Source organism: Siniperca chuatsi, linkage group LG3 (genome assembly GCF_020085105.1).
Source record: "Siniperca chuatsi isolate FFG_IHB_CAS linkage group LG3, ASM2008510v1, whole genome shotgun sequence".
NCBI classification, from domain to species: domain Eukaryota; kingdom Metazoa; phylum Chordata; class Actinopteri; order Centrarchiformes; family Sinipercidae; genus Siniperca; species Siniperca chuatsi.
In genome coordinates this window covers 20,788,674-20,815,757 of record NC_058044.1, presented here as the reverse complement: position 1 = coordinate 20,815,757, position 27,084 = coordinate 20,788,674, and the positions used below count along the sequence as shown (strand labels likewise).

The 27,084-nt window shown below is 39.5% G+C and overlaps 1 protein-coding gene across 4 annotated transcripts in view; it reads right to left on the bottom strand.

Annotated features, from left to right (window-relative positions):
• The window catches only part of prkcaa (protein kinase C, alpha, a), a 156,078-nt gene that overhangs the window by 81,570 nt on the left and 47,424 nt on the right, over positions 1–27,084 (bottom strand). For 3 of the 4 annotated variants that reach the window (XM_044190213.1, XM_044190212.1, XM_044190214.1), the window contains one exon: positions 16,818–16,900. In XM_044190213.1, the coding sequence (XP_044046148.1) occupies positions 16,818–16,900 (83 nt within the window). Of the gene's footprint in view, positions 1–15,944; positions 16,077–16,817; positions 16,901–27,084 lie in introns of those variants that run through there. The other variant, XM_044190216.1, reaches the window with a different exon arrangement.

The following is a 27,084-nucleotide window of genomic DNA, read 5'->3' as shown; positions in this document are numbered from 1 at the left end:
AATTCAGTTATATTGTGGTTTCTATAACATCAGTTACCATGTGCATGCAGAGAGCACATTAATTAGTATAGTGTAACTGAGTTAACACAATTAACAGGTATAATTGGCGGGAAATGCCAGTACCATATGGGCTGTGAAGCTACTACACACTGGTGCAGTATGACACATTTAGTACAGAACGACATCAAACATGTACACAAAATGAAAAAGATTTCTGAATTTGCATAATGCATTCTGGTAACTGAAGACATTTGAAAACTAAACTAACAAACAGCATTCTGCAAACTCCCACAAAATGACTGAATATGTTAGAATATTCTAAATCTGTTTTCAACTGGTGTGTGTTCCATGTTGTATAACCAGCATATACTCTTGATGTGTGGTACATTGTGGATCCCAGAAAGAGGATGTTTTGGAGGTGCAGACAGAGAGGAAGGCACTACTCTGTGTTCTCACATTGTACTACTTTTGCCGTTCTCCTCGGCTGAGCTTTAATACTTCTGCTTAAGACATCCTGAGTTGACCAGCTCACAAGAATTTCCATCACGCAGAGTAAATATCAAGGCTAATAAGAAATAGAAATGTTGTATAACAAAGTGAAACTCCAGGCAGGGCAGGGCACACTGTGCATGCTGGCTGTAAGTACACTTGGCACTAAAATTGTATATAGGTGTGTCTGGTGCTGCCATAAGCAGCAGGACAATGAAAGGACTGTCAGTAGGTTTACATACGCACAAATAAACCAGATTACTCGGACACATTTATCTGCACTATAGTAACCTGGTTACGGTATAACTGTATATACATGCAGCAGGTCAGTAATCAGACTGCTTCCCTATCCCTGACCTTATTTTGGAAGCAATTGTTACTTACTTTAACCGTAGTAGGAATAGAAGAAGCTGCTTCCTTCCATACGTGTTTGAATTTCACAAATGGTCAACTGTTAAGTGGTGGAAACCAACTTATTTAAACTTATAGGGGTTACTTGGTGTTAGTTTAAGCTCTAGTCTTACTTTGCATGGAATTATAATGAATATGAGCATGAAACGCTCTATGTGATTATCTTTCCTTTCATCCTGCCGCTCTGCTGTCTCAGCAATAGTTTCCCTGTCAGAAGTCGTTGTCATGCACTTGCATGCTATACATGTTAAAAGCCAATTAGAAACCCAGTTATGCATTTACATGGCCAAGAAATCGTATTTCTCCAGGCAGGAGAAATCTAGCTGGGGAAATCAGATTTCTTTAATCCCCTATCCGGATTTTTGAAACTGGGTCTCTCTTATACATGATTTTTAAGAAATGATGTTACTGCACGAAGCTGACTGTAACAAAAGACTGTAAGTGAAATACTGTGACTGCTTCCCAGTGTCTGAACTGATGCTATTCTCACTTCATTTGTGAACTAACAGGACAAAGACTGCAGTCTACCCTGAAGGGTTAACAAATTGCAATTGCATCAAAATCTGCTTCAGGCAGTGAAATAGCAGCTATTCAGAATCAAAATGGTGCTATTTTTTGTTTTCTTGCATGGAGGAATATGGAATGGCCCAGGTGTAGGAATCATCAAAGAGGTTGGGTAGCTAATACAATCCACCTGCCTCCCACAGAGTCAAAAGAGATCCACCTGGTGTGACATTTGCAGTCACAGAGAGAGAGAGAGAGAGAGAGAGAGAGAGAGAGAGAGAGAGAGCGAGTGTGAAATGAGACGCACTGATCGTCACTTCTTCTCTGTCATATCCTTGAATCACTTATCTCTTAGACCCATCTGTTCCCTTCAGGACTGAGAAAAAGGTTGTTACAGTGATGCTTGAAGGTGAACAATTTCCTTAACATCCAGCGTCAGACGAGCATTGACCGCCACCAAAATTCCCATGTGAATTCTTTCCCCTCTTGTATTCACTCCCTCACCTAATACTCTCATCCCTCTTTTACCCATCATCACTCACTGGGAGGTGACATTTGAAATGGAGGTGGCAGGAGGCTCCTCCCTGTACCAGTTTCTGAGTCACTTGTGATTAACCTGTGTCTGTGTGTATACACACTGAGCATATCCAAGTAATAGCTATATACTGATTGACAAGGATAATTGGCATTTAGAAGTGGGCCAGTGTGATGTAGCAACAATAACAGTGTTATCTATCTCTCTGATAAAAATTATTACAGTACTGTATGCTTAGGAAAACATGGAGAAGAGTGATTTTACCAACACTGCATATATGTAGTCTACAATTAAACCCATACTGATGATACTGAAAATATTTTTGAATTTCTATTAAAAACAATTACTAAAAGGCTTTTTAAAATGAGCTATTTTGGTCAGTTTGGGAGTTAAATCTCAAAAACAGTACCCTCTACCTGTGTTAAATATTTCCCTACTATGCACAGCTATTGTTACTAAGTTTCAGAGTCATTGTCAAAGCCCCTTCACATGGTACTAATGATACCCTAACACTATGTTGAACAAAGCAAGGCAGTCTGTGTCACTGTGCCACCTAAATCTGTCAATGTTATTACAATGTAACCCTTCAACTTTTAATTATATTTTACATCTTAACAATCACCTTTCCCTCCTCAAATCAAACCCTTTTGTATAAAACTGTGCCACTCACACATTCAGGCATGTTTATCGAAATGCTTAAAGCATCATGGTATGTAACAGAGCTGGAATGACTCGTCCAACAGCAGCTAGCCATCACTTTATCCCTCCAATCACACAGACACAAACACACACTTTGCTGCTGGCTACTTTCTAGTGAATATCCTTGTCCTGGTCTACAGCTATAGGAGTAAAACCTGTGGTTACTAAGGTGAGGAGAGGCTTGGAAGAGAACAAAATGGAGCTATCATTTATCCAGACATGAGGTGTTAGGCTGGGCAAGGTTACTATTTTTAGTGTATAAATCACCACCCTGATTCCTCTTGGCCTTTCACTAAGCTGCTGAGTGCTGGGAGGGAGGGCAAGTTGCCACCACAGCTCACGGGGGGGGTTCCCTTGCTGTGTGGTATTTGTTAACACATCTGTCTGCTAGAGCTATACATTTTTAACTGTTGTCAGGGCCCAAGTTGCCTTTTTGACTGACTTTGTACAAATAAATGCCATCTATCACAGTGCTGTTCTAGTAGTACCATGGCATTGGGTGCTCTTGTTCCTGCAAGTTTTCTGGATAAGTTTGACAATAATAATTAAGTCAGGTGCACAGCTGTTCACTGGTTCAGGAGCTTGTTTATTAAACATTCAATGTATCTCTGACAAATGAAAAATGCTGTGTCATTACATTTTTGGGAGCTATTTATTATATGCATGTTTTTTGCTTGTTTTTGACCTTAATTTAAGTTCTGCCACCAAACACCTCTAGAAGTTTTTTGGATGTGTGAAGTCCTCTGTTAATTTAGCAAGCAACCTCTCTGTGAGTTGTGGTGGCAAATCAACCAAAAACCAAGGCATCCCATGTGGCGTACCTCAGGGGTCTACACTGGGTCCACATCTACTCAGTCTCTACATGCTGCCCCTCGCTGAGTTCATTAAGACACATGAGTATATTTTGCACAGCTACAGAAGTGTGACCAAATAAACTTTTTAAGTGTACACAGACTCAAGTCTCTGGGACACAAGTATCAATTAAATCAAACCATTTGTTCTGTCACGGTAGGTTGGAGTCTATATCAGCACAATCTGGGGGAGATGTCTAAATTTACAATCAGTTCCAAATTAGGTCTATGTAATTAGAGTCAATTAAATTATACATTATAAATATAGAAAACAAAAATTCATTCAATTCAAGTCAAGTCAGCACAAATAACAAATTTAATGAAACAAAATATCTCAAACATTTTATTGGCAAATAATTTTTGAAAGGATCATACTCTAATATCTGTTTAAACTTTAGATTCATTTAACATTTAATAATTTAATTTTTCAAGTTACCACAGTCCAAACCACATTTGAAGTAACTGGAACCCAAATCAATTAAGTAATTAGTCTCATTTAGCCACAAAAACATTCACTTCAGTCAGACTTGTCAAGTCAAGTCAAGTCTGACTGTCAAGAAGCTTGTTGCAGCTGAATCAGGACTGGGGTGCTTCTCTTCAGCATACCATTCAACAAGAAAGAATTAGCCTTTAACTACAAATCATTCAAAAATTCAAAAGGAAGTTGCTGTACAAAGTGACCCAAAACGTAGTGGAATCTTGTATTTGAACTTTAGTATATGTGCCATTACTAACATATAAATATAGCAGAGGCGCTGATGAAGACACCCAGTATGTGGTCCCCACTTCTTAATAACAGCATCCTAAACTCCTGCTGTGGCAAGCAGACCTTTATGAACGCCCTGCTGCAAATCACACCCAGTTCTTTTGAGCCAGTACAGATACACACTTACAAACATATACACTCGTTAAAATACAGTAAGGACAATCCTTTAAGTATGTTTCTAATTTTTGAGTTGTTGTGTTCAAAATTCATAATGCTGGCAATGTGACAGGATGTTGTCAGTCACCTGCAAGGGCATTTGTAATGTTCAGTTGTTGCAGTGAATGCTGTTCACACAAGAGGCGAAACAGTTTAACAATAACCCAAGGCTCTTACAAAACACAATTCAGGAAGATACGCAGTATTATTACCGTTTCATTGGCACAGATTACATAAATTGACCATTTAAAGAAAAGCCCAGCATGAGACAGAATGAACCCAGTTTACAGTTCTGAGACCTTAGAGCCTTTTCACAGCTGGAGAAAACTGAGCTCCCAGTTAATACAGCAGCCTCACACATGGACGCTGCAGAGATGTGTTCATTTGCAGACACTGGCTCATTAGCATAGCTGCGCACACATGCTGTGAGTGACATCCACAAGGTCAGGAGAGGACAAGGGGGTCTGCCATGGCTGTCACATCGACTGGAAAATGACGGCACTGTTTACTAACTTCTATGTCAACCTTTTCTACCTAGTATGGTAACGAGGGGCAAAACTGAGAAAAGAAGACCTGCTGGTTCATTCGGTCATGTTGCAAACGCCAAACGCCATAATAAATTGGCTTATCAGACGCAGGCCATCTGTCAGGTGCTTAATAATTAAAAGAACTTTCAAAAAGTTATCTAATAGCCAAAGTCTTGGCAAAGTCTTTTTTCACTGTAATGAGCCAGCTGACAGGGGCAGTGGCTTGGCTGTTCAACTCTGCTTTCCATGGTCTTTGTTCTGTGGTTTGGACTGCAGAAAGCTCAATAAAAGTTGGCTTTTGTTCGTGCAATCAATTTAATGTCTGCAGCTATCTGTGTGTATTTGTGCGTTTGGGGATTTAATTATGGACTAGAGGAATAGATACAGTACTTTGGCTTCTTTAGCCTTGGTCTTTAGCACTGCAAAACATCAGAAAGCCCAGGAATTCAGCAAACATGCTCTAGTGCCTGGTGTGAAAGGAGGAGAGGGAGGAAGAAGGAAAGATTCTTATTTTTTACTTAATTTATTTATTTAATTTTTTTTTTTTTTTTTAACATAGACCCAGATCAAGTGCTACTCTGACCTATAGCATAATGTGTAGAACAAAAGGAGGCCAACTATATGTACTTTCTATAAACAGAAGTCAGGCTCAGATCTGATTGAGGGAAAATATGTTTGTTATAGGAAATACTTACTTACTTACAACAGTGGCTCATGGTCAGAAATGCTAGTCCACTGGTTAACTGCACTAGAGGGACTGCCATCCAAGTACATTTTTGCTTCAGATGCTGTGATGCATAAAACTTATGTTTCATTTCTCATTGACAGTTTATTAAAGATGTAATGGCATGAAGAACTTAAAGTGAATTAGTAATCTACAATGAGTGAGTCAGTATTCCTTCAAATCATACTTTCAACAAGAAATGAATGGAGGCCAGGCCTGAATCTTAGAGGATAATAACAGACTTGATTCAGTACATTTTGTTATAATATAACCAATTTATATAGATGGATAACAAATCAAGCAGTCATCACTGTGGTATGAGGTCAATGCTGGGTTGATCATTTAGCTTTTCTCACTGGAAATATGAGAATAAAACATTTTCAGTAGAAAGCTGGCTCAATAAATGCCAGCAGCTATCCAGTTTTGGCACTGCTTAAGTGGACTGCCAACCTGTTGGAAACACTGTACAATGATCACTATCTACCTTCTAATCAACTGTAGTTTTTTCCCTTGCCCTGTAAACCTGTAGTTATCTACCTACGATGAATAACAAACACAAGTACAGAGAACTCTAAGTTTCTTGAGATACAGAAGAAGAAGGAGAGAGGCAGGCTGACCTATCTGTAACTTGTATCATTCTATTTCTGGGGTTGAGCTTCAGACCTACTGCTGGTTCAGCTTCAGGCCTCACTGTTACATACAAGATCAAGTTTAGACTTCAGACCCTCTCTGGCTTCTATTTCAAGTGTTTTTGTGTGCACTGATATGCAGGACAGTTATAGCACATCTGCCTGTTTGAGAAGACCTTTAAAAAACCATGCCTCTACCTTTATGCCACCACCCAAGGTATGTATTAGCTTGCCCTGAACACAGTGAGTCAGTCACACTCCACCCATACTGATTACAACACAGTGACAATCAAAATTTAAACAAAGGTAAGATAATGTCCAGAATTATGAATTACCAATCTCAAAACAGTGTGAAATTTATTTTATAGCATATTGAAGTTATCTGAAATCAGTGGCTGCCAAAGAAATCAATACAAAATGGTATGGTGTGCTTTGGGGAAAAAAATGTAAACACAATTAGTAGTTAACACGATAAAACATGAAAAAACACTGGGTGCTTTAAGCCTTAATACTGATATCAAGGAGTCGTGGAGATGCATGGGTTTTGTAATGTGCTGGCAGGCACTGGTGAGGACAAACTCCTGTCCTGCAGGAACTGCAACACTGAGTTGATTCGGGGTCAAGAGCAGTTCCAACTCTCCCACACGCTGGTCATTAGTAATACTTAACATGGTTGGCGCAAGACTGGCTACCAGATACATGCTGTAAACAAACCTCTGAGGGACTGGTGGAATGATTGTGTGTCTGTGTGTGTGTGTACTTTGGGAACTAAATTGTGTTTGACTTCTGTGCACTACAAGTTTCTGAGTGTTTTTTTCTGTGTATATGCGAGTGTCTATTTGTATATTGCATAAATAAATTAATTCATTATGTTCATTATGTTTCTGTGTGTGTGAGCTCAAGGAGAAGGGAATTCTGATTTGCTGCGGTTCCCATCATACTAAACAAACAGGGACGTGACCGTTTAGCCTTCAGATGCCCAGTCCATCCTGGGTGCCTCGAGTAAACACTTATGAACCTGTGATGTGGAGATTTGTTGATGAAGTGTCGTACTTTACTTGTATGTCATGACTACTTAAGGCAGGTTAGTGATTTCTTGACTTACAGTAAGACAATCCCCAGTGGGTGTGAAGTTGTTGCTTTCAGGTGTACATTACAGATAGCATTGCAGAGCAATAATAACTGCAATGAAAGAGTTCTTCCAGTCAAGAAAACATCAGCAGAGGGAGAACAATGCTGCACTGTACAGTGCCCGGCTGTTCAAATAACAATAAAACTGTCAAACAGGGCATTGTGTTTCAGTGTCCTCCAAATTGCCCAGTGTTCAGTAACCACCCTTTTACTCAACTGGAAACAGATCCACTGAGGTTGAAGCTATGCATTTGAGCTGAGAAACTGTACTTCTGGCTCTTCTTTGGCTGATATATCCTGAATGTCAGTGTGAAATGGCAGCTATAGAAAGATTCCCTTTGATTCTGAGAGGTCTGAAACTGGCAAATGACCCTGCCACATAGCAACCAGAGAGGCTTTCAAAGGGCTCTCAAGCACAGACCCAGACAACAGTAATGTCACATAGTCCATCCATTTATTGAACACAAGAGTTTTTATGCAGTTCAAAGGTCATAGTATAAATACATTATTATTCAGTCCATATCATCAGATCTATACACTATTCATGTATGTACAGCACACATAACACAGGGCTACCTTTGCCACACACTTAAACTGTAAACAAAAAAAAAATATGGACTGGCAGTTAAATTTATAGCTATATGTCAGTTCTTTCATGAAGTTTTTAAGTTGAGACAGCTATGCTTTTTTATATATTTTTAGCTTCAGTTCATGTTTTGGGCTGTTTATTATCCCCCCGGATAGACCTAACTGCTGCAATATACTAAAGCTTGAATGTTAAGACGAAGGATCAGACCTTATCTCTTTGATCACCTTCACTGGCTTCCTGTTAGTCAACAGTCAGAGCATCCAGATAAAGGTTTGTGTATGTATGTGTGAAAAATGGTGTAAGTTTGGTGTGCAGGACATAGAGTCTGAGTTCACTGTCTCCTTTCACTGTTCAACACTGCCTCAGTGTTGAAAGGTCAAGCAGATTACAAAACAGGAGAATTTCTCACTTTAGTTGAGGCCATGGTGGTTTAGGCTGCAACAAGTTAATTCTTCTCCGATGGTGAAACGTTTCACCAGGAAGTGATTCAGCAGCTCCCAATGCACCCACCCATCCTCTATCCTCCACCACTATCAACACACACACACACACACACACACACACACTTGAGAACATGTAAGTACTTACAACCTTCTGCACCGTCTCCCCCAGCAAAGCCTTGATCAAACCACTTTTTAGACAGGCACGTCACAGACTATTAGCAAGAGAGACTCAAGATCTGTTAGGGTTCATTAGTATCCCAGAGTGTATAAATACCATCAGCAGGCAGCCCAGGGGACTCTCCATCAACTATAAGTCAACACTGATAATCACTGGAAACAATTATGTATTTCTAAAGAAAAGTGAAAAAACATTATCTCTTATTTCCTTTAAAGGCTCTATTTTTCTTGTAACTTAAAGCTGCAATGTATAGAGCGTACAGAACAGTTTTTTAAGTTAAAATGTGCAAAGAACAAAAAGCATCAAAAAGATTTGGACTATTGTGAATCGACCAAAACGAAAATCCAAAACCTGTTTGAGGAAGTGATAATTAAAAAAAGAAAATAGGTTTCAAATAAATGATTGATGAAACAAAATCATCCCATATTGTGACAGTGGCAGAAACAAAGAGTCCACAATTTCTGGTCCACTGACAACCTTACTGGGTAAATTAGTATAACATAACGTTACGGATATCTACATGTGAAAATGATCAATTAAGACACTTAAAAAGCCAAATGGCACTGAGTGATATTAATGATAGCAACAGACACCACAGCGGATGGCATTTTCTATGGACATGACACACTAAATTACAAATTTCAGTTAGTGTAACATTTTGAAAAGCTGTTGATATGAGCAACACAATCTGAGTCTGTGTCCTTAGCTACTCCCTGCAATGTTTATGAGTCCAGAACATACATTTTAATTCTGATATCAATTTGTCATAATGCCAATGCTGTGGAAATGTCCTGCTCCTCTGGGTTGACAGTAAACTTTGCCACTTAGCAGGTGTGACTGTATGTCAAAGTCTTACTGCCTCTATACCAGGAAGCATCTGTCATATCATATCAGACATATCATATCAACTATTGCACATAGTGGTATGTACGGAAGAAAGGTTTTCTTGAGATGACTTGGTTCATAAAGATCAAACTACGAAGGCTAGACTGGTATGATTATTTGGATTTCATTTGGACTATGCTGACATTCCCACAATTAACAAATTTTTGACCTTGATGTGTTAAATTAAGCTGTGTACAGACAGTAAAATTCCTCTTTTCATAGTTATTTGATAGTTAACAATGTCCCTTTTGTCAGAAAGTGCAGCGGTGATGCTCCCCTCATATCCCTCACACTGCTGAGTAACCTTCAAGCCATTTACTGTTTGCACTGATGACAATCAAAAAGGCTTGAGGATAGATATCAATAGCTCATATTATTTGAGTGTTTACCAGTCTTTACAAGCCCAGACAACACTTATATTAATGCGACTTCTACCATACAAATCACAGTATTAGAATGTGACACTCTACTCAAACTACAACTGAATTAAGCTGCTGACATGAATCGTGTCTTTGCAGCAGTGCTAATTACTAATGTAATTAGAAATATATCTCTGTATTTTTTTCCCCAGTATCTATGGAAGCTTCTGAACAAAGACACTTTTTCAGCAACACACAAACACAGTCACACATTCAACCTGCTCTATAACAACAGCAAAAAGAATTGGCTTTACTTTGATTCCCACATCTTCTGCCAAGACTTGTTAGTTATAGCTCATTTTGACTGAAATAAAAGGCATGTGATATTAGGGTTAAAACGAGCATTACAGCATCATGCTGTGTCAAAACCCAACTTTTACACTGTCTTTACGCAGTGCCTATGGTGCATAAATATCTAGGGAGAAACAGTTCAAGAGACCTGTTAAGATCCATAGTACTATAAACACTTCCCAGACAGATTAATAACTGCTCATGATCTTACTTTTTATTTTTGTCTGTCACAGAGCATGGGAACTCAAAACAACATCTATTCTCATCTGTCTGTGGCGGACTCTGCTTTCAGTGTGAAAAACTTAGTTTAAACAGAAATCAGTATTGTGACTTGTGTGATATCATCTACACATGTCATCAAGAGGGGGTATAATGTAGGTTTTGAGAATGCCTCTGTAAGCCCACAGATTTGTTTATATTAGCCTGTGTCCCCTCAGGAGTTTTAATTCCTTCAGGGTTTAAGATGAGAAACTCTGTGAGCCCCTGTCCTATCAGATATAATCTACTGCAAGGCATACACAACAAACATCCAACTATGGTGCATGGTCAACATTTTGAGGGAATGTACATCAGAAACACTCAAATTTATTACCAACAGCACTTTTTTCTCAGCAGTGGAGAAGAGCATTTCTCATAAATTAGTGATCTCCATATTGTTGAAGACACAATCTGTCTTTTTGGCTAAAAACACTGACAATGTATCATAAGCTAAAGTGATTTTTCTTAATAAAAAAGGAACCCTGAGCCAAAACAAAATCATCATCCAACAGATCTAGTTTCAGTGCAACTATTGTGCAGTAATCAACAGGAGGACTTTTCAAACAGTGTAGAGTGCAGCAGTGCTTTACAGCAAATAGGCCTTAAGATCAAATCCTTCATATGACTTGCCATTTATGCAGAGCTTCATGTTGTTCTAACTGCTTTATTATCTGGAAATGATATCACCTTTCCATTTCCCTCTCCTCCCACTTTTTCTTTAAACTCTCCCCCTCTTGTTTGGTTGCCAGTCTATCAGTAGATTGCAATGACAATAATGGCTTCATCAACTCGAAGGATTTTCACTATCTTTCTTGATTTCTCATCTACCACGCTCTCGGAGCAACTGGTGTTTATGCAGATGACGAGCTTTACACACTGTGAGCAGAGAATGACATCACAGCAACATTTCAAATCACATCATACATGGGGTGGCTCATCTACGATAATGAATACAGCTTGGTGAAAGAGGCCGAACTTCATTAGACACACTATATGAGTAGAGTACATTCTCTTATTCCCTGTAGAAGGACATGAGTAGCTGTTATGTGTCTCCTCTCATGTGCCCGTTCTGCAGACTGCAGCTCTGACTGCCAGCCATAGAGATAATCCTATCTGGCACTTCTCGCAGTGTGATTTTATGTGCATGTCTTGTGTGTTTGCAGGCATGTTTGAGTCTACAAAGAGTTTCCCCTCGGGGATCAATAAAGTATTTCTGATTCTGATCTCATTTTACTAAAACAGTGTACCCTGACAGGGCTCTGCAGGGCATGTCAGCACTCATACACCAAAATTAAATCTGTATGCACTAAGCACAAGTTTTCAGCATCAACTTTGTGGCCATGTTTTCTTGGAAGCAGAGTTTGTGCCAAAGCTTGCATAGGGGCGTGTGTTAAAAGCATGTGCCGGGATTCGATTAGTATGGCATAGGAGGCTGATTATGCAGACACTGATACAAGGGCCATTACATCACACAGGCATAAGCAGCTAGATTTACATTCAGGCAAGCAAACACTGAACACTACTACACTGTAAGAAGGACAGATAATCACAAAATATTTGGGTGAATCTCTGAACAATTCTGTGTACATACAGCACTTTTTTCTGAGTTAAAAATCAAATAGATATTTCAGCAACAAGTTTTAAACGTCTGCAGCATGGTTTGCAAAAAGTGGTCTGCACAGGCATTGCTTTATTTTAGGGGGTCAAGCACCAAAATAAACAAACCCAAATGTCTAAGATATTTCTAGAAAAAAAAAGAAAAAGAAAAAAAGTGTAAAAAGATTGCTTTTAGAAGTCTAAATTCCTTCAAAAGGCAACAAATATACACAACAATATTATATCTGAAACCCCTTTTATGGGTACTGCTATATAGTTAAATAACTGATTGGAACAGCTCGCCAATGTCCACGCTGACAATGAAAATACAGTGATGTGGTGATTCATACTGGCAAACTAATGGACACACTGGACACACAGTGGATGACCTAGTATGCCACATCCCTACTAGCAGAATCCTCTTCAAAGGAACTGTGTAACTCAGAAAAGGTGTTTAAGTGAATTCCCCTTGGATTAATTTCTTTGCACCAGTGACTGGCTGAATGGTAAAATGGTGGACACCATGAAAACGTGTTTATACAACTTCTGGGCCATAACAGGCCTGTTTTAAAAAGATGGCCAACATCCTTGATAAAGGAAATGGACTAAAAATACAGGTGAAAGACTCCATTGCCTGTGACAATCCATGATGCTTGTGGCGCAGACAATGTAATTTAGCTTCACTCCAGTTTAATCTTGTTTTCAATTCCCAAGTAGAGTCCTTGTAATTAGACGGTGTATTGTCCCAAGCCTTGCCAAAAGAACACCTATTTTTCCCAGACCTGTTGGAGACTGCCAAAACCATCTCCTGCTGTGTGATTTGCCCTTTTAAATATTAGATCACTCCTGCCTACGGCATTACTCATTAATATTGCACAATAGATTTCTCTCAGATTAACTGAAGGCCTGCTTACACCTTACTGCATCCCTTTAACTGAGTGATTTAGAGGATGTTTTTGATACCATTTTACTGGTCAATATTGTGAAGAACAGCCTTTAATGCAGAATAAAAAGTATTTGTGAAAATGTTCTGGGTGTCTGTTTGAGCTCTGCCAGGCTGCCATGTCACCCTCAGGTCAGTTCTGTCTGTTTCCAAGCAGAGGAGACAGAAAGGGCACTGTGCTACTGCTTAACTCTGTTACTCTGTCACAGCTATCGGTGGACTGAACAGCCCAGAGGGCTAGGGGTGATTGTCTGAACGTGTGTGTGTGTGTGTGTGTGTGTGTGTGTGTGTGTGTGTGTGTTTAAGCAGAGGGGAAATCAGTGCAAAAAGACTTGCAGATTGCCCCAAGTCATATGTGCTGCACTGGTTAAGTGGACATCAATGATGCAGCAGCCGTACACCCACGCAAACGCATGCACATCAAACCTCTCAGTTTCATCTGCTGAGCCCCTGTAGTGAAACGGGAAGCTCTGCATTATTGATGGTCTTGTCCTGTAAAGCACTGAACTTACTCGACCTGCTGGTAACGTTACACCCGGCAGTCAAACGAAAACATTTTGTTAAATTAAGTGCTTTAATCAGACTAATTGATACTAGCATGAAATGTGGTTACAAGTGATACAATTACCGATTACTACAAATGATCACCTTAAGGCCAAAATTTGATTAAAGAGGTTACATGGTTAAACTAACATAACTTCACATATAATTTCATTTGCACAGATTATTTAGTAATTGTTGTAAAAGTCTAAAGAAACCAACAAAAGACCCATATTTAATTCTCAAGATTTAATAACAAACATTCAAGCATTTTCTAATATCTTATTTTATACTCCACTACACCCTGTCATTCGGTTTGCCTTGAAAATACAGCGTTATGGACTACCAAAATCAATTTGACAAGGCTTTCACATGCTCCTAATAAATCAGAAGCAACAGATTACTAGTTGTATTAACATACAGTAGTTCTGCATACAGTTTACCAGTTTACATGACAATTTGAACAATAATGTAAAATTTCTCATGAGAAGCAATAATCTAGTGGTTTGAGCAGCAAGCCTGTCACCAGACAGACATCCGCTGCAAATCCCTGTGAAACTGAAGTGTTAGTTCTCTCCTAAAATATGGCACCCTCAAGCTGAATCTCAAACGGCGCCGCTGAATGTGCTCTGTGGCAAACTACAGTGGCTAAACAGAGCAATTGTCATGTTAGTATGTGCATATCTGCAGCCTACCCTGCCCTTGAAACAACACCCTGAGGCCGTTGCTGTGAGGAAGAATGTATTAATGTTAATCCTGTCCCGTCAAACCAAGGCTAGCCGCTAATGACGAGTTTGCTACTGAAAAGATCTTGTTGGTATCTTTGTGCACACTTTGTTTCTTCCAGTAGGGGATTTATAAAACACAGACATGAGTCATCAAAAGGCAGGTAGCCTAGTTACTGCAGATCTTCAGGATATTTGTTGGCCATGGGAGTTATTGCCTTCCTGGATTGCATGCCCGGGAGGCAGCAAGCCATGTAATATGTGTGGTTGCCCCTGGCAACAGTACTGCTAAGTGCACAGAAATGTATATCAAAAGGTAGCATCAAATATTTTGACATGGCAAGAGATAACGTTTTTAAAAGACAGAGATTTGGGTCGTGGTGACCATGTGGTGACATGAATTGTAGAGTTATAAAGTCATAAAACTATACAGAGTGCCTGCATGAACAAAAGGCTAAGAATAATTTAACACTCTAAGTGAAGTCTGCTGTAGTGGGATTAGATTTCTACACATTAGTTTCTCTTCTGTGAGGCACTGTTACTGTATTAGATAAGTATACAGTATTTAACACATTATCCTTATATCTAAGTGTGGCAATGACAAATAGCATTAAAGTGAAAGGCTAAACAAGATCTGCTGGACCACAGCAAAAATGTAGAAGTACACTAGCAGTGGGTTATGAGAGTTCTGAAAGGGAACAGCTATTTGGCTGTTGATACAACAACATTAATAAAGAAAATAACATCAATTGGAAAAAAGCTGAACTTTGCACTTTTTAAATAAGAAACACTTTTAATGTATCAAACAGGAATGAATGGGGAGCTTCTAGTAGATTAATTAACAAAGACATACTCATGCGTTCTGTGCAATACAAAAATGGGAAAGTAGGGTCACTACAACACACAGATGTCAAAGGTCATTAAAAGTCAACTGTCCTGCTAACGATGACCCTGATGTTTCTTAACTACTCTGAACCTCATCGCCTGCTCAAATCAAGAATCCCCCGGCTCAGACTATTTTCTGCTTTTACGGCTTCCGTGTCATCCGTGGTGCGCTCTATTTAAAGAGACTGGGTTGATGATCTTGAATTACATATCTCCAGTTACAGAGGATAGGCTGCGCTGCTGTAATGTTGAGAGGATATGCATGCATGGCAGGCAAGCAGGCATGTTAATAGAGTTTCACACTTAGCAAGCAGGTAAGCTGTGGCTGATGGCACATAGCTGGTACTAGCAGCCGATGAAGAGGCGAATGGGAGACCTCACTGAACGTGTCATACAAGAGGTGATATTTATCAAACGATTTTGATGGTCCAATGAAAGAAATTGCTTTTAATGCATTAAATATTTGTAACAGAAAACTACATTATTGCTAAAGCCCCGTTTTTTTAGTTAACTATGATAATTAAATAACCCAGCAGAAAACTAATATACAAGATATATGACTGTAAGAACTGTTTCAGCTGGAGCTTCACTAACAAATGTCAATTCATTAAATAATATCAATAAGCTAAACTAATTCAAAATTTGCATTTACACAGTGTTCTCAGTAAATTTGCACTACTGTTAAAATTCTATCTAGAGACTTGATTTTCTTTTTAGTGTTATCATAATCATCATAATTCAGACAGTCGCAAGTAAACAGCTGTGAGTACCGTGTGTATCTCTAGGTCTGGCCAAGGTTAGATGTAGGTGCGTTGGTTTTGGCCACCACTCCTACATTTCCCATCTGTCTCTGCGCAGGTCATTGCGGCTTTTGTATGAATTCAGTCCTGCTGGATGAATTAGAATTATTATTTAGAGTTATACTATGAACTCCATAACCCTTCAAAGATCACTGTCAGTATGTTATGAAGTCACAACCTGTTTTTCAAGTAAGTTTAGTTTAGAGGAAAAAATAATGACTTTGCATTATTACAGGGAGAGAATAATCTAATGTTTAGTTCTTATTAAGGGGTTGAGGACAGTGACTCACTAAGTGGAATATTTAAATCACTTCTCCTAAAGGTGGCGCCCAGTGACTCGACTAGAACATTAACATTGCTGCTGTAATTGAATCATGAGTCGACTGAACTTAACATTTGAATGGCTTTCTTTGAATAGATAATAGAGTAAAAAAATAGAGCTCTTCTCTTGATATCTATTGAAACAAAGATGCCCTAGTTGTATTATCAATGCAAACAAGTGGTCAGTTTGCTGTGATCAATATTTAGCTTCATCAACATCACAATCAAGTGGGCTGATTTTATCATTTCAACCATCTACACAGCTCTAGGTGCTTGGAAAGTGATGCTTGTCAGAGGAGGAGCAAGTTTCAGTTTTCTTCTGCCCCCTCTGCTACAGTGCTTCATAATATAACAAGGATACATGGCAGCTCCACAGCTGTCAAAGAGAGCAGAAAACAGGCAGGCCTGGTTGATACGCCTGCATATTGGTGACACTGCAAATGTACTTCAGTATAATGACAGGAAAGGCACCTCCTCACCGATAAACACGCAAGATGCAACAGCTGGGCTTTAGTTACTTACATCTGTGTCGGGCCCCTTATCTGCCCCTGGGCAGCAGAACGTGACAAGCTCATGGCACCTCTTGTGGACCACAAAACAGCAAACTGCAGGGGAAGAAAAGAGAGAGAAGAGGAGAGAAAGAAATATACAGACAGATGGAGAAAGACAGACAACAAAAAGGAGAGAAAAATGGAGATGGTTAAAACACAATGTATCATTGTTGACTGATATGTAGACAGATAGCCTACGAAACAGAGATCTGATAACTGACAGGGACTGAAAAACCACTGATGTCTGGGCTAGGCTCTTTACCATGTGTCCAGATGGCCAGTCCTGCCTGCAGGCTGACTGCTCTTATTGCACAGTACAGTGCCACCTCCTCACTGACATGACAGGAGCTAAAGCAGATACCACACACACACACACACACACACATACACACAAATACACCCTCACACTTTTGCATGCACATGAAGCACACTCAAATGCAGACAAACACATCCATAAACTAACCTGTATCCACATAGAACACATCCAGGCCTACACACTTGCATACAACTGCACCTACACACTGTCAGAGTACACAGCGTCATTCTCATGGTCTCAGCGCCGGGTCACTGAGTTCACTGTAGTCTGCAGCCAAGCAAGCAGCCGACTCAAAGTGGAGGAAGGCGCCTGTTACTGGCTCTCAAAAAACGTCTGACACCAAGACGAGACAGGGTGAGGGAGGGGGGTAATCATATGAGCTGGACGGTATAAATAACAAAAACTATATATTCTCAATGTTCTGTCTTTGCATGTCCACATCACTTGTTCACCTTTGAGGTGTTTAGATAGGTGTTTAGAGGTGTTATTTCATCAACTCTTTCCTTTCGATGGACAAGAGTGAAGGGGCCCTTTCCTCCTAGGACTTAATGTTTTCTAGGCTGACACTTGCGGAATGAGATAAAGGCATGTGAATTGGTTGTTTTCAATAGTCTTCACTTAGCACTGAGTAACCCTGAGTAGACTCCATTAGTGGTTTGTGTTGCATCAGTGATGTGATGCATTTTCAGAGACCTTGCTTGATTTTCAATTTTACTACTGTTTCAGCAGTGGAGGAAAGTGAAGTGCGGTGTCTGTGTCTCTCACTCTTGTACATGCATCCACCTACAGCTCACCTCTCATCTTTCCACTGCATCCTTCTCCAAAAGCTCCACCCAAACACAAATAACTGAGTACTTTAGATGAGCTGTGATGGCCACCGTGGCTGAGCAGACATAGGAAAAAAGCCCCTCATAGAAACCCAGACTTTATCAACAGAAAATCCAAAAAAGTCAGATGAACCCCACAAATAGATATTGATTGATTGGGAAGACAGAGCAGCAATGACAAATGAATATGTCACAAAACCAAACACCATCTGAGATTGTTTGTTTTTCACCGTTATCATCTGGACCACTCAAACTACTGGTCCATTAATGGACTGTATATAGCTACCAGTTAAATACCCATTTATGTGTCCTCATCTAGTCTAAAAGTCTTAATTATGATTTAGACATGCAAACACAAACTGAGTAACAACAGTGAAGCTGTTAATGTGAATACGGTTATTATTTTACATTTCTGTTCACAGTTGTTGTTAAACCCTGTACATCCATCCACCATCTGTCCTGTCACAGAGCTGTCTCCCCTAAAACCATGAATAAAGACAGAAATTTATGAATGTAACACACCATTAGCATAGCATATATGTGTAATACTTGCTGAGAACACATTTTGCATTTAAAACATTATTAGATTCTACTGAAATGTTGCTCATAAATCAGGTTTATATGACACATTAATGTCTATAAGTCATAACTCACAAAGGGAATATTTTCTGTCTTCTCAAAATGCGCATTATTAACACAGATTAGTAGAGTCTGGGCCTTGCACATTTAATTCTGCTCACACGTCTGCATATGCATGAAGGTTTATGCATATTTTATACTGTATATTATATTACACACTGAGTCATCAGGTTCAACCTACGCAAAAATCATTGGAGAAAAAATACTAAAACTGTTCTTTTCATATTCACTCTTCCTTAGTTCTATGTCCTTAACTTTGGTTCTACATTTTTCTTTGGCACCTGACCAGAAGCAACATTTGTATCACAAACATAGCTAGTTGCTATACTGTTTCTGTTCTTCCTTACACACATGATGTATGAACAAACAGCAGTTCTGCTTGTTTGTTTGCAGCCAGATTGCTATACAGAAAGAAGTGTGTTGTTAGCATTCTGTGTGGTCACTCTGTCATGTCAGTTTTTTATGAAGCAGGCCGCAAAGACATCAATATTTACTGGCCCACAGCTGTAAAAAAAAAAAATCTGTGTTCAGCAGGGAATTGGTATTGTCACGCCCTGCTAGAAACAATTCGATAAAACATATGAAAATGTATTGTAATGCATTTACTACAGTGCATTTGTGTTCAAAGTGCTGGAAATTAACTGAGTAATTAGATATATCTGAACATGTAGACAAATCTCCCTTGCAGTGCATACGGAATTTTTTCAGTAAAAGGTTGTTTGTGATGTGGGTGGCAGACACCCGGGTTAAACAGTGTCACAGACAGTGCTTGGGTCAATACCAACAGTAGTGTTTGGATTTCTGCTCCAGATACCAGTTACATAGGTAAAATTCGCCTTTTTAAGTTTTGCTCAAAGGCTGTCAGAACATCAACCTCAATAGTATCATAGCTGATTGCATGGTGAATACTTGATTAATATGGTTTGCAAGAGATGTATCTGAACATTTGATGCTTTTTAAAAACCTGGCAGGACCAACCAAGCCCATAGCAGTTATCTACAGACCTTTTTTTTCCCTTTGGAGCATGAATGCTCTTTCTCTCCGACACCATGGCTACAGTTGTAAATATTCACACAGAAGCTCTAGTTGGAGAGAAATACATCATAGTAGTAGTTGTTGTTGTTGAGATGATACACTTTCCCAGCCCAGATTTCACAAGGAAGGGACTCACTAACTGCAGTGCTATGGTCACAAGCCAGCTTCTCTACCCATGATGCCAATATCAGTAATTTGAAAAATAAAGAGGAAATATTTGCCGTAGTTTTGACTAGATCTGTGGTTCAGGCAAGAAATCAGACAAGATGATCATTTCTGATCTATGCATACACAGTACTAAACAATAAAGAAAGAGTTAGGGTTACAAACATGTTGGTATTCACAAATCAATACAACCCCCACACACAGACATATCACACCACCACAACTTAACCCCTACTGCCCCCTCATGACTCCTACGAGCTATCAGTCAGTGCGGTGAATAACCAACTTGAAACCATGGCCCATAACTCATACCACTGCCAATCCACAAACTAGACAGGTCATAAATCTCACTGATTCACTAACTCCATAATTCATCCTACAGGAAATAGCTAATAGTAGTGTGAGTAGCCCCAATTCAACACCAACACTTTGAAGACCAAAGGCATACAGGATTACACAGGATGTTACAGCCAGCACTGCTTATACCAAACTTTGACTTTCTGTATGGGGTGCTAGTTTCCTTGTCCCTTTAAGCCGTCAATGCTCATCAGCAGCAATCAATTCCCATTGAAACTACTAGCTCTTCTACTGCTAACACTTTTTTCACAGGAGTGGATTTCTCCTGTGAAAAGCCTACCAGACATGTATTAAACAGAGCTGATACAAAAAATTATGTTGTAAATGTATTGTAGACTTTATGAACTGGATATAAGAGGGAACACTATATCAACCAGCCAGTAGAAAACAATGCTATGTTTTAGCAGTTATTTTGTGCTCTGAATTGTACTTCAGCAGCATCTATTTTGGCACTCCAGTGGTGTTTGATGGGCTGGTTATATGTAAAACAAGAGAAATGTATTAAAACAAAAGTTAGCATAAATGAACAACGGTGTGGAAATCAGCAATATCAGCAATGCAAGCCATGCATGGATGTGTTGCATGTGTGCTGTGAAGGTGTTGAAGGTCCAAACGCAAAAGAAGGCAACTCAGGGTGGATGTCAGCTGTAGGGAGGGAGAGGCAGGAGGATGCACATCTTATATAGTCCAAGGGCCCCAGGTGAGCTCAATCAGCTATGGTATAAATGTGGTGCTATAGAGGTGGAGTGAGATAAAGAAGGAAGTCGGTAGAGGCTGTAGATGAAGGTGGTAAAATCTTGTTGTCTTCTGTTGTTCTCATTATAGCTTGGCTGCCTGTGATTGGTTGTCCCAGTGGTCTTGTTCTGGGGCAACACTTAGCGGTTCAACACATACATCAGCTCTGGCTCCATCTCAGTGGAACATCTCCATTAGGAGGCAAAGGCACCAAGCTAGCTTCATAGTAACTGTTTTACTGTCAGGGAATAATGTACTCTATATTTCAAAAGTGGTGAGTGTTGATTAATCTATTAATCAAGCATACTTATCTTAGCAAATCATTAGGAAAGCTACTGAGCTACAAAGCTTGTAAAGCACGAAAATAAGGCAGACTAAGGACATCCTCAGTCCTTAAGGATCCATTCTTCATATATGTTTACAATCTATAATTTTGTCATCCTGAGTGTCTATACTGTAATTTTACTAAATTGGTTTATTCTGTACACACAACATGTATTACATGTCTGTCCATCCTAGGAGAGGGATCCCTCCTCTGTTGCTCTTCCTGAGGTTTCTTCCATTTTTTCCCCATTAAAGTTATTTTGGGGGGAGTTATTCCTTATCCGAATCGAGGGTCTAAGGATAGATGGTGTCGTATGCTGTACAGATTGTAAAGCCCCTTGAGGCAAATTTGTGATTTGTGATATTGGCTTGACTTGACATCAGGGTCAGGGTGGTCAGTTTCTATTAAAAGCTGTTACTATTAAGAGCTATTTTATTAAAACAGGGACTTTGGGGACTGTCAATTTAATATAAAGCAATTAAGGCTCACAGAGTCTTGTAGGTGTAGGTGTGCAAGCTGAGACGTTTTCTGAAATCCTGCAAGAAATGAGATTTCGGGGATGTGAGGTGTTACCTCTGACAAAAGCTTAGTCACCTTTGAGAAAGGAAACTAAGTTGTGGTGTTTCCAATAAGTTTGTTACGGTAACTGGAGATATTCGTCTACCTCTGATCTATCATTTCCTTACTCTCTGGATAAGATTAATTATACAGCAAGTGAGAGTGTAATGAGAGTTTTAAAATCAAAATTATTGCCTTCTTGCACAAAAGACAGGGAAATCACTTTTCTTCCCAAAAGAAAGCATAGCTCAGACCCACTCTTACTCCCACTCTGGCAAATCAATGTCTTTTTTCTTTTTTCAATGTGAATTTTTTCACATTCATAGGAGCAATTTCCTGAAGTCTTTACTGGCTACAGGCAGGAAATGAGAAAGAGGGGATGATTTAATTCAACAGTTCTTAGGTATGTAGATGTGATTTATTTCCAGTGTACCTCACTATAACAAAGGAATTGTAGTGGCAAAAGCTTTTAGATCTATCAAGTGGCCCTGCAGCCCACTGGTGCCCTTGACAAAAGCATCTCTTTACAGACTGGGAAGCTTTCATTATGCCCTTTGGCTCTTTTCTCCACTTGAATGCCTGGACCATTTTTAGCACTGTCACCAAAAAATAACTCAATGGCCATGAAAAGGAGAATGAGAAAAATCATTAAATAGGAACAATTAAGATCTGAACAGGCCACACGCGTCATGTTTTTCAGTGGTTTTTAGACGCGCATAAAAGTAGTACACCAAAATGATGTGCTGGTGCAACTAAATGAAAAAGTTAGGTGCACAAGTGCCACCAATGTCAAAAGTTAGTCTGGAAGCCCTGGCAAGGCTCAGAGTCGCACTGCTTGTCAGTGTCACACTTGGCTCACACAGCCAATCAAATCAAGCGGCAGACTTTAATACTTTACCACTTTCTTCCTGTTGCTTGAGAGGCCAGGTGAATCTCTCTGGTGAGTATAATGCTGTTTACTATGCCTATAAATAGGCTAACTAGCAAGCTAGCTAGCTTTTGGACTGTGAAAGAGCTACAGAGCAGGGGCACACGCAGCCCCGCTCCACAGGCGCACCAGCTGTTGTGCCCAACACGCTTTGCCAAGGCGTTTTTTTATGCAGCCGTGCCTGTAGCGGTGCATCTCTGTGCGAGTTACTTTACCACCATGAGTCATAACCATGAGACTGGCATTTTTGGTTTTAAGTGAACTATCTCAACAGCTATTGGACGGATTGCCATGAAATTTACTGAATGTCATGGCAATCCATCCAATAGCATGATTCACGCTGTTAAATGTTAACATTTAGCTCAAAGCAAGTCCTATACAACAGCCTCACAAAGCCGCTAGCATGGCTGTAGACTCGTAGTCTTATTAACAAACAGTAATAAGTATCAGTATACTTTCAAACACTCTATTCCACTACCACCTCCAAGACTACCAGCAAACTTCATCATCGACATATTGCCTTACTGTCACAGTTACACACTAAATACAAAACACAGTGCAACAAAATTAAATAAAATATAATTCAGAAATCATGAGTAAAATCAAAAACTAACTCTAAAAGTAACAGTGCTACTAAAGCCACCTGCAGCGGTTATGGCTTTAGCAGCATTTGCAGTGATGATCATAAAGTGATGTTAAAGGTCAACAACACTGAGGTGGCTGCCTCACCATCAACACCATCCATAAAGCTTTTCCACATGATGACTGTATTCACTATCATCATAACTTATATTAAAGCTGACAACATTGTGCATCACTGGTACATAAGCCATAGCCATTTCATAACAGTCGGTCAATGGTCATTGATCATCTGAAGTAACACCATGGCAGAAATTTAAAAATTAATAGAGACATTGTGCCTTTTGATTTATCCCTGCTTAGACTGGGCTCCAGCATCTCCGCCTTTTAAGTAAAAAGGGCTACTGTGGACAAGTGGCAGCTATTGTGGATATTGATTAAACTCCCTTTCCACATCCAAGTTTTTCATTGTCATGCAAATAAGTGCATAAAGTAGAGCAACTTGGTTTTCTCTAAAGTTCTGTGATGACTAAAATTACTTTAAATCAAGCATACAGTATATATATACACACACATACAGTTCAACATACACTATGTTGGTGTTCATGTTTGCTGTCTGCTTGTGAAAGCTTGTGTCAAAGCAGCTACAGCAACTACAGGAATACTGAACTAATGCATGAAAACTGCAAGGAGAGGAAGAGGGAGTGAGACAGCACCTGGACCTCTCTCTCTCTCTGGGAAGTACAGTACGTTTTAAACATTATTAAATTAATACATACACACTGTTGTACTAATGGCCTATATGTGTCATTGTACAGTGACAGTAACTGTAGTTACCTTATGACTGGATTTAACTCTCTGGGTCTGTCTGACCATGTGCCCTGATGACTTTGGTTAAGTGGGACACTCTAAACTCCCTAAAACACATCAATGTGTTTGCGTGTGATAGATCAGACCTGCCTTGCCTTGCCTTGGTTGGAAATGAGGCTGTTTCCGTTTTATAACTACTGACTAATACATATTAATGATAAACTACGGATTAAAAACAAAGTCAAACCTTTTTCCTACCACAAGTACTACTGCACTACACATATAAATCCCAGTAAAAAAGGAGAAAATCATTATAACTGATGGTTTTCATTATGTTGGGGGTGCTACAGCTCCCTCAGCACCCCTTCTTCCCGCATTAGTGGCTATAAGGATAGGTTACACTCACTGAACAGAGCGTGTGTGCAAGCGCATCACTGGTTTATTCTTCACGAACGATCGTTCTCAGCTCACTAGTTAGCGAGCTGAACTGAACGTTCGGCCATGTTTCAGTTCAGTGAGTGGGGGTATGTAGTCAGAACTCTGGTCAAGCACTGAACGATTTGGTGAACGAATCTTTTGAACAAATCTTTTTAATGAACTGATTCTAATGATTCAGTAGGCTACACTGAAAAGAATTGCTATGCCCATCACTATGAAGCAGCAAGAGAGGGTCAGGAAGGGATAGCTGTAGCTAATGAAGAGAAAGATGTAGGAGAGACGGAGCAGGACAGCAGCCAACATGCTGCTGTGGGTGAGCCAGCTAGGGCAGAAGCAACAGGTGAGATTGACAGCAAACAGAGAGATGCAGAGGCAGGGCAGGTCAAAAAAGCAGATTTCTCAGGAAAAGGGGCCTTATTTCTATTCTTCACTGTATATATTTTGTTATTTGTTTGACACAATGTGAAGCAATGGAGCTGTATATATTGTTCAGTTATTTATACTTGCAGTGGAGCACCTTATATACAGTATTATTTAATAATTTAATTTAAGAAAGCGTGGGTGTGCCAAAACATAGCCTCCTTGTACCTAAATTTGGAGGGCACTACTAGTAAACTGCAAATCCTTTGCAGCCCTTAGTATCCCTCAATCCATTGTGCACCGGTCAATTGCTTATTGAAGCAATCAGCAAACTTGTAGGGTCAGGAGACATCACATGACAATATCATGTTCATCAATTATTTGTATTCAGGTGGTTATTTATCACTGGTAATTTGTTACATGAATTAGATGGATGAAAAATAATAGTGTAAATAATAGAAATCAGCCATAAACTACCCTTGCTTGTTCTTGTTAGCAGGCTGCAATGCATGTCATGCATCATGTGTTGAAGTTAAACACCACAACTTGTCCTGCAAACTCACATATCATAAAACCTTCCCCAGTTTCCCAGTAATATTTACACTTGGCGGTTTAAGGGCAATGTCCCGTCATAAAATTTGAAAGTTGACGGGGACCGCCCTAACGTGCCATTAGTTCTGTTTTCTGTGAGACTGGACCGTCTTTTCTGGAGAAGGTGGAGATTAAGCCTGGCTATAAGATCCTGCCCCTGAATTTATAAACAACTTGTGCATGAATCAGTATACATCACACATACACACTATACCGTACCAACAGGCACACACCTGCACATACTGCACAAAGAAAGAGGAAGAGAATAGATCGTTTTCTACTAATGAAGCAAACTGTTACAGGGCATAACAGTCCACCACAATGCTTTTGTATTGCACTTTAAGTGCTCGCCTTGAAATACTAAATGTTAAGAGAGGAATGGGCATTCTGTGACAAAGCAAGGGCAGTTTCCAAGGAAACAAGCCATAATGAGGTTATCGTAAGAAATTAAGGAACCTATCTTACTGTATTACTGGGCATGTAATGAATGGAGCCACTCTCAATGGTCTGAGAAAGACTGGCAACAATAAGTATGCACACTGAGCATGTAGACATAATAAAGTTGCATTTTGGTGGAGGTCCAATCAGTATTTTTTTTTAGTGTATAAATGACAAGTATTACTCTCATATATAACTGAAAATCCTGACGTAAAGAGATGTCTGTTTCTCAAGTGGCAGTAACTGAAATAAATGAAAAAAAGAAAAAAAACTAGAATAGCACGAGAAAACGTTAATAATTTCTGAACATGAACTTCTCTCTTCCAAAGATAGAGAAAATAAACAAAAAGCCCAAAGCTGCTCCACTCACACAGACTTGGAGGCCAACTTTGCAGACACATAACAAAATATACATAGAATCAGGCCATTTAATCAAGTAATGATCCTGACTTTATTGACATAAATGGTAAGTCTGATAGTTTACAATTACTGTTATCTGCACAGTGCACACTAATGATGTGATCTTTCTTTCATCTGCTTTATTACAAATAGTAGATACTGAAAATGAGGCAGTGAAAACCCACAGGGAAAAAAATTAATTCACAGAAACATTATTCACAGAATCTATCTTAGCAAGTCATTTAGTCTTATGGACATGTTTTGCAATGCCCTGGGAGAATTTCTGGTAATGTCAAATCAGATTCTGGTTCATACCTATCAGCTATTCAGTGAAATGGGGCTTAAGCTGCATTCAGCAATCACACTATTCATATTCACTGCGCAATGAACAGAGCTCAGTTTGATATAAAGCTCAAACACCCCAACTCAGTCATTCAGGTTCTGCTTGGTCTTTGGACCATTGGACACCCATCGAACAATTCTATGAAAATTCTGGCACAGCGTTGAATGTCATTGCTATAGGCTGAGACTGATTTCCTTTCCTATAACTGCACTATGCAATTTCCAGACAGACATTTATGTAACCAAGGTCTAAGTTAATTTGCTACAGACGCAAAAGCAACTCAAGTCCCTTTCAACTGCATCTGAATAAACAATGTATATGTATCTTAAAACACTGACGCAGCTTGAGGGCTGAAACCTTGGACAAATTGAGTTAAAGAGTGTGTGGGAAATTTT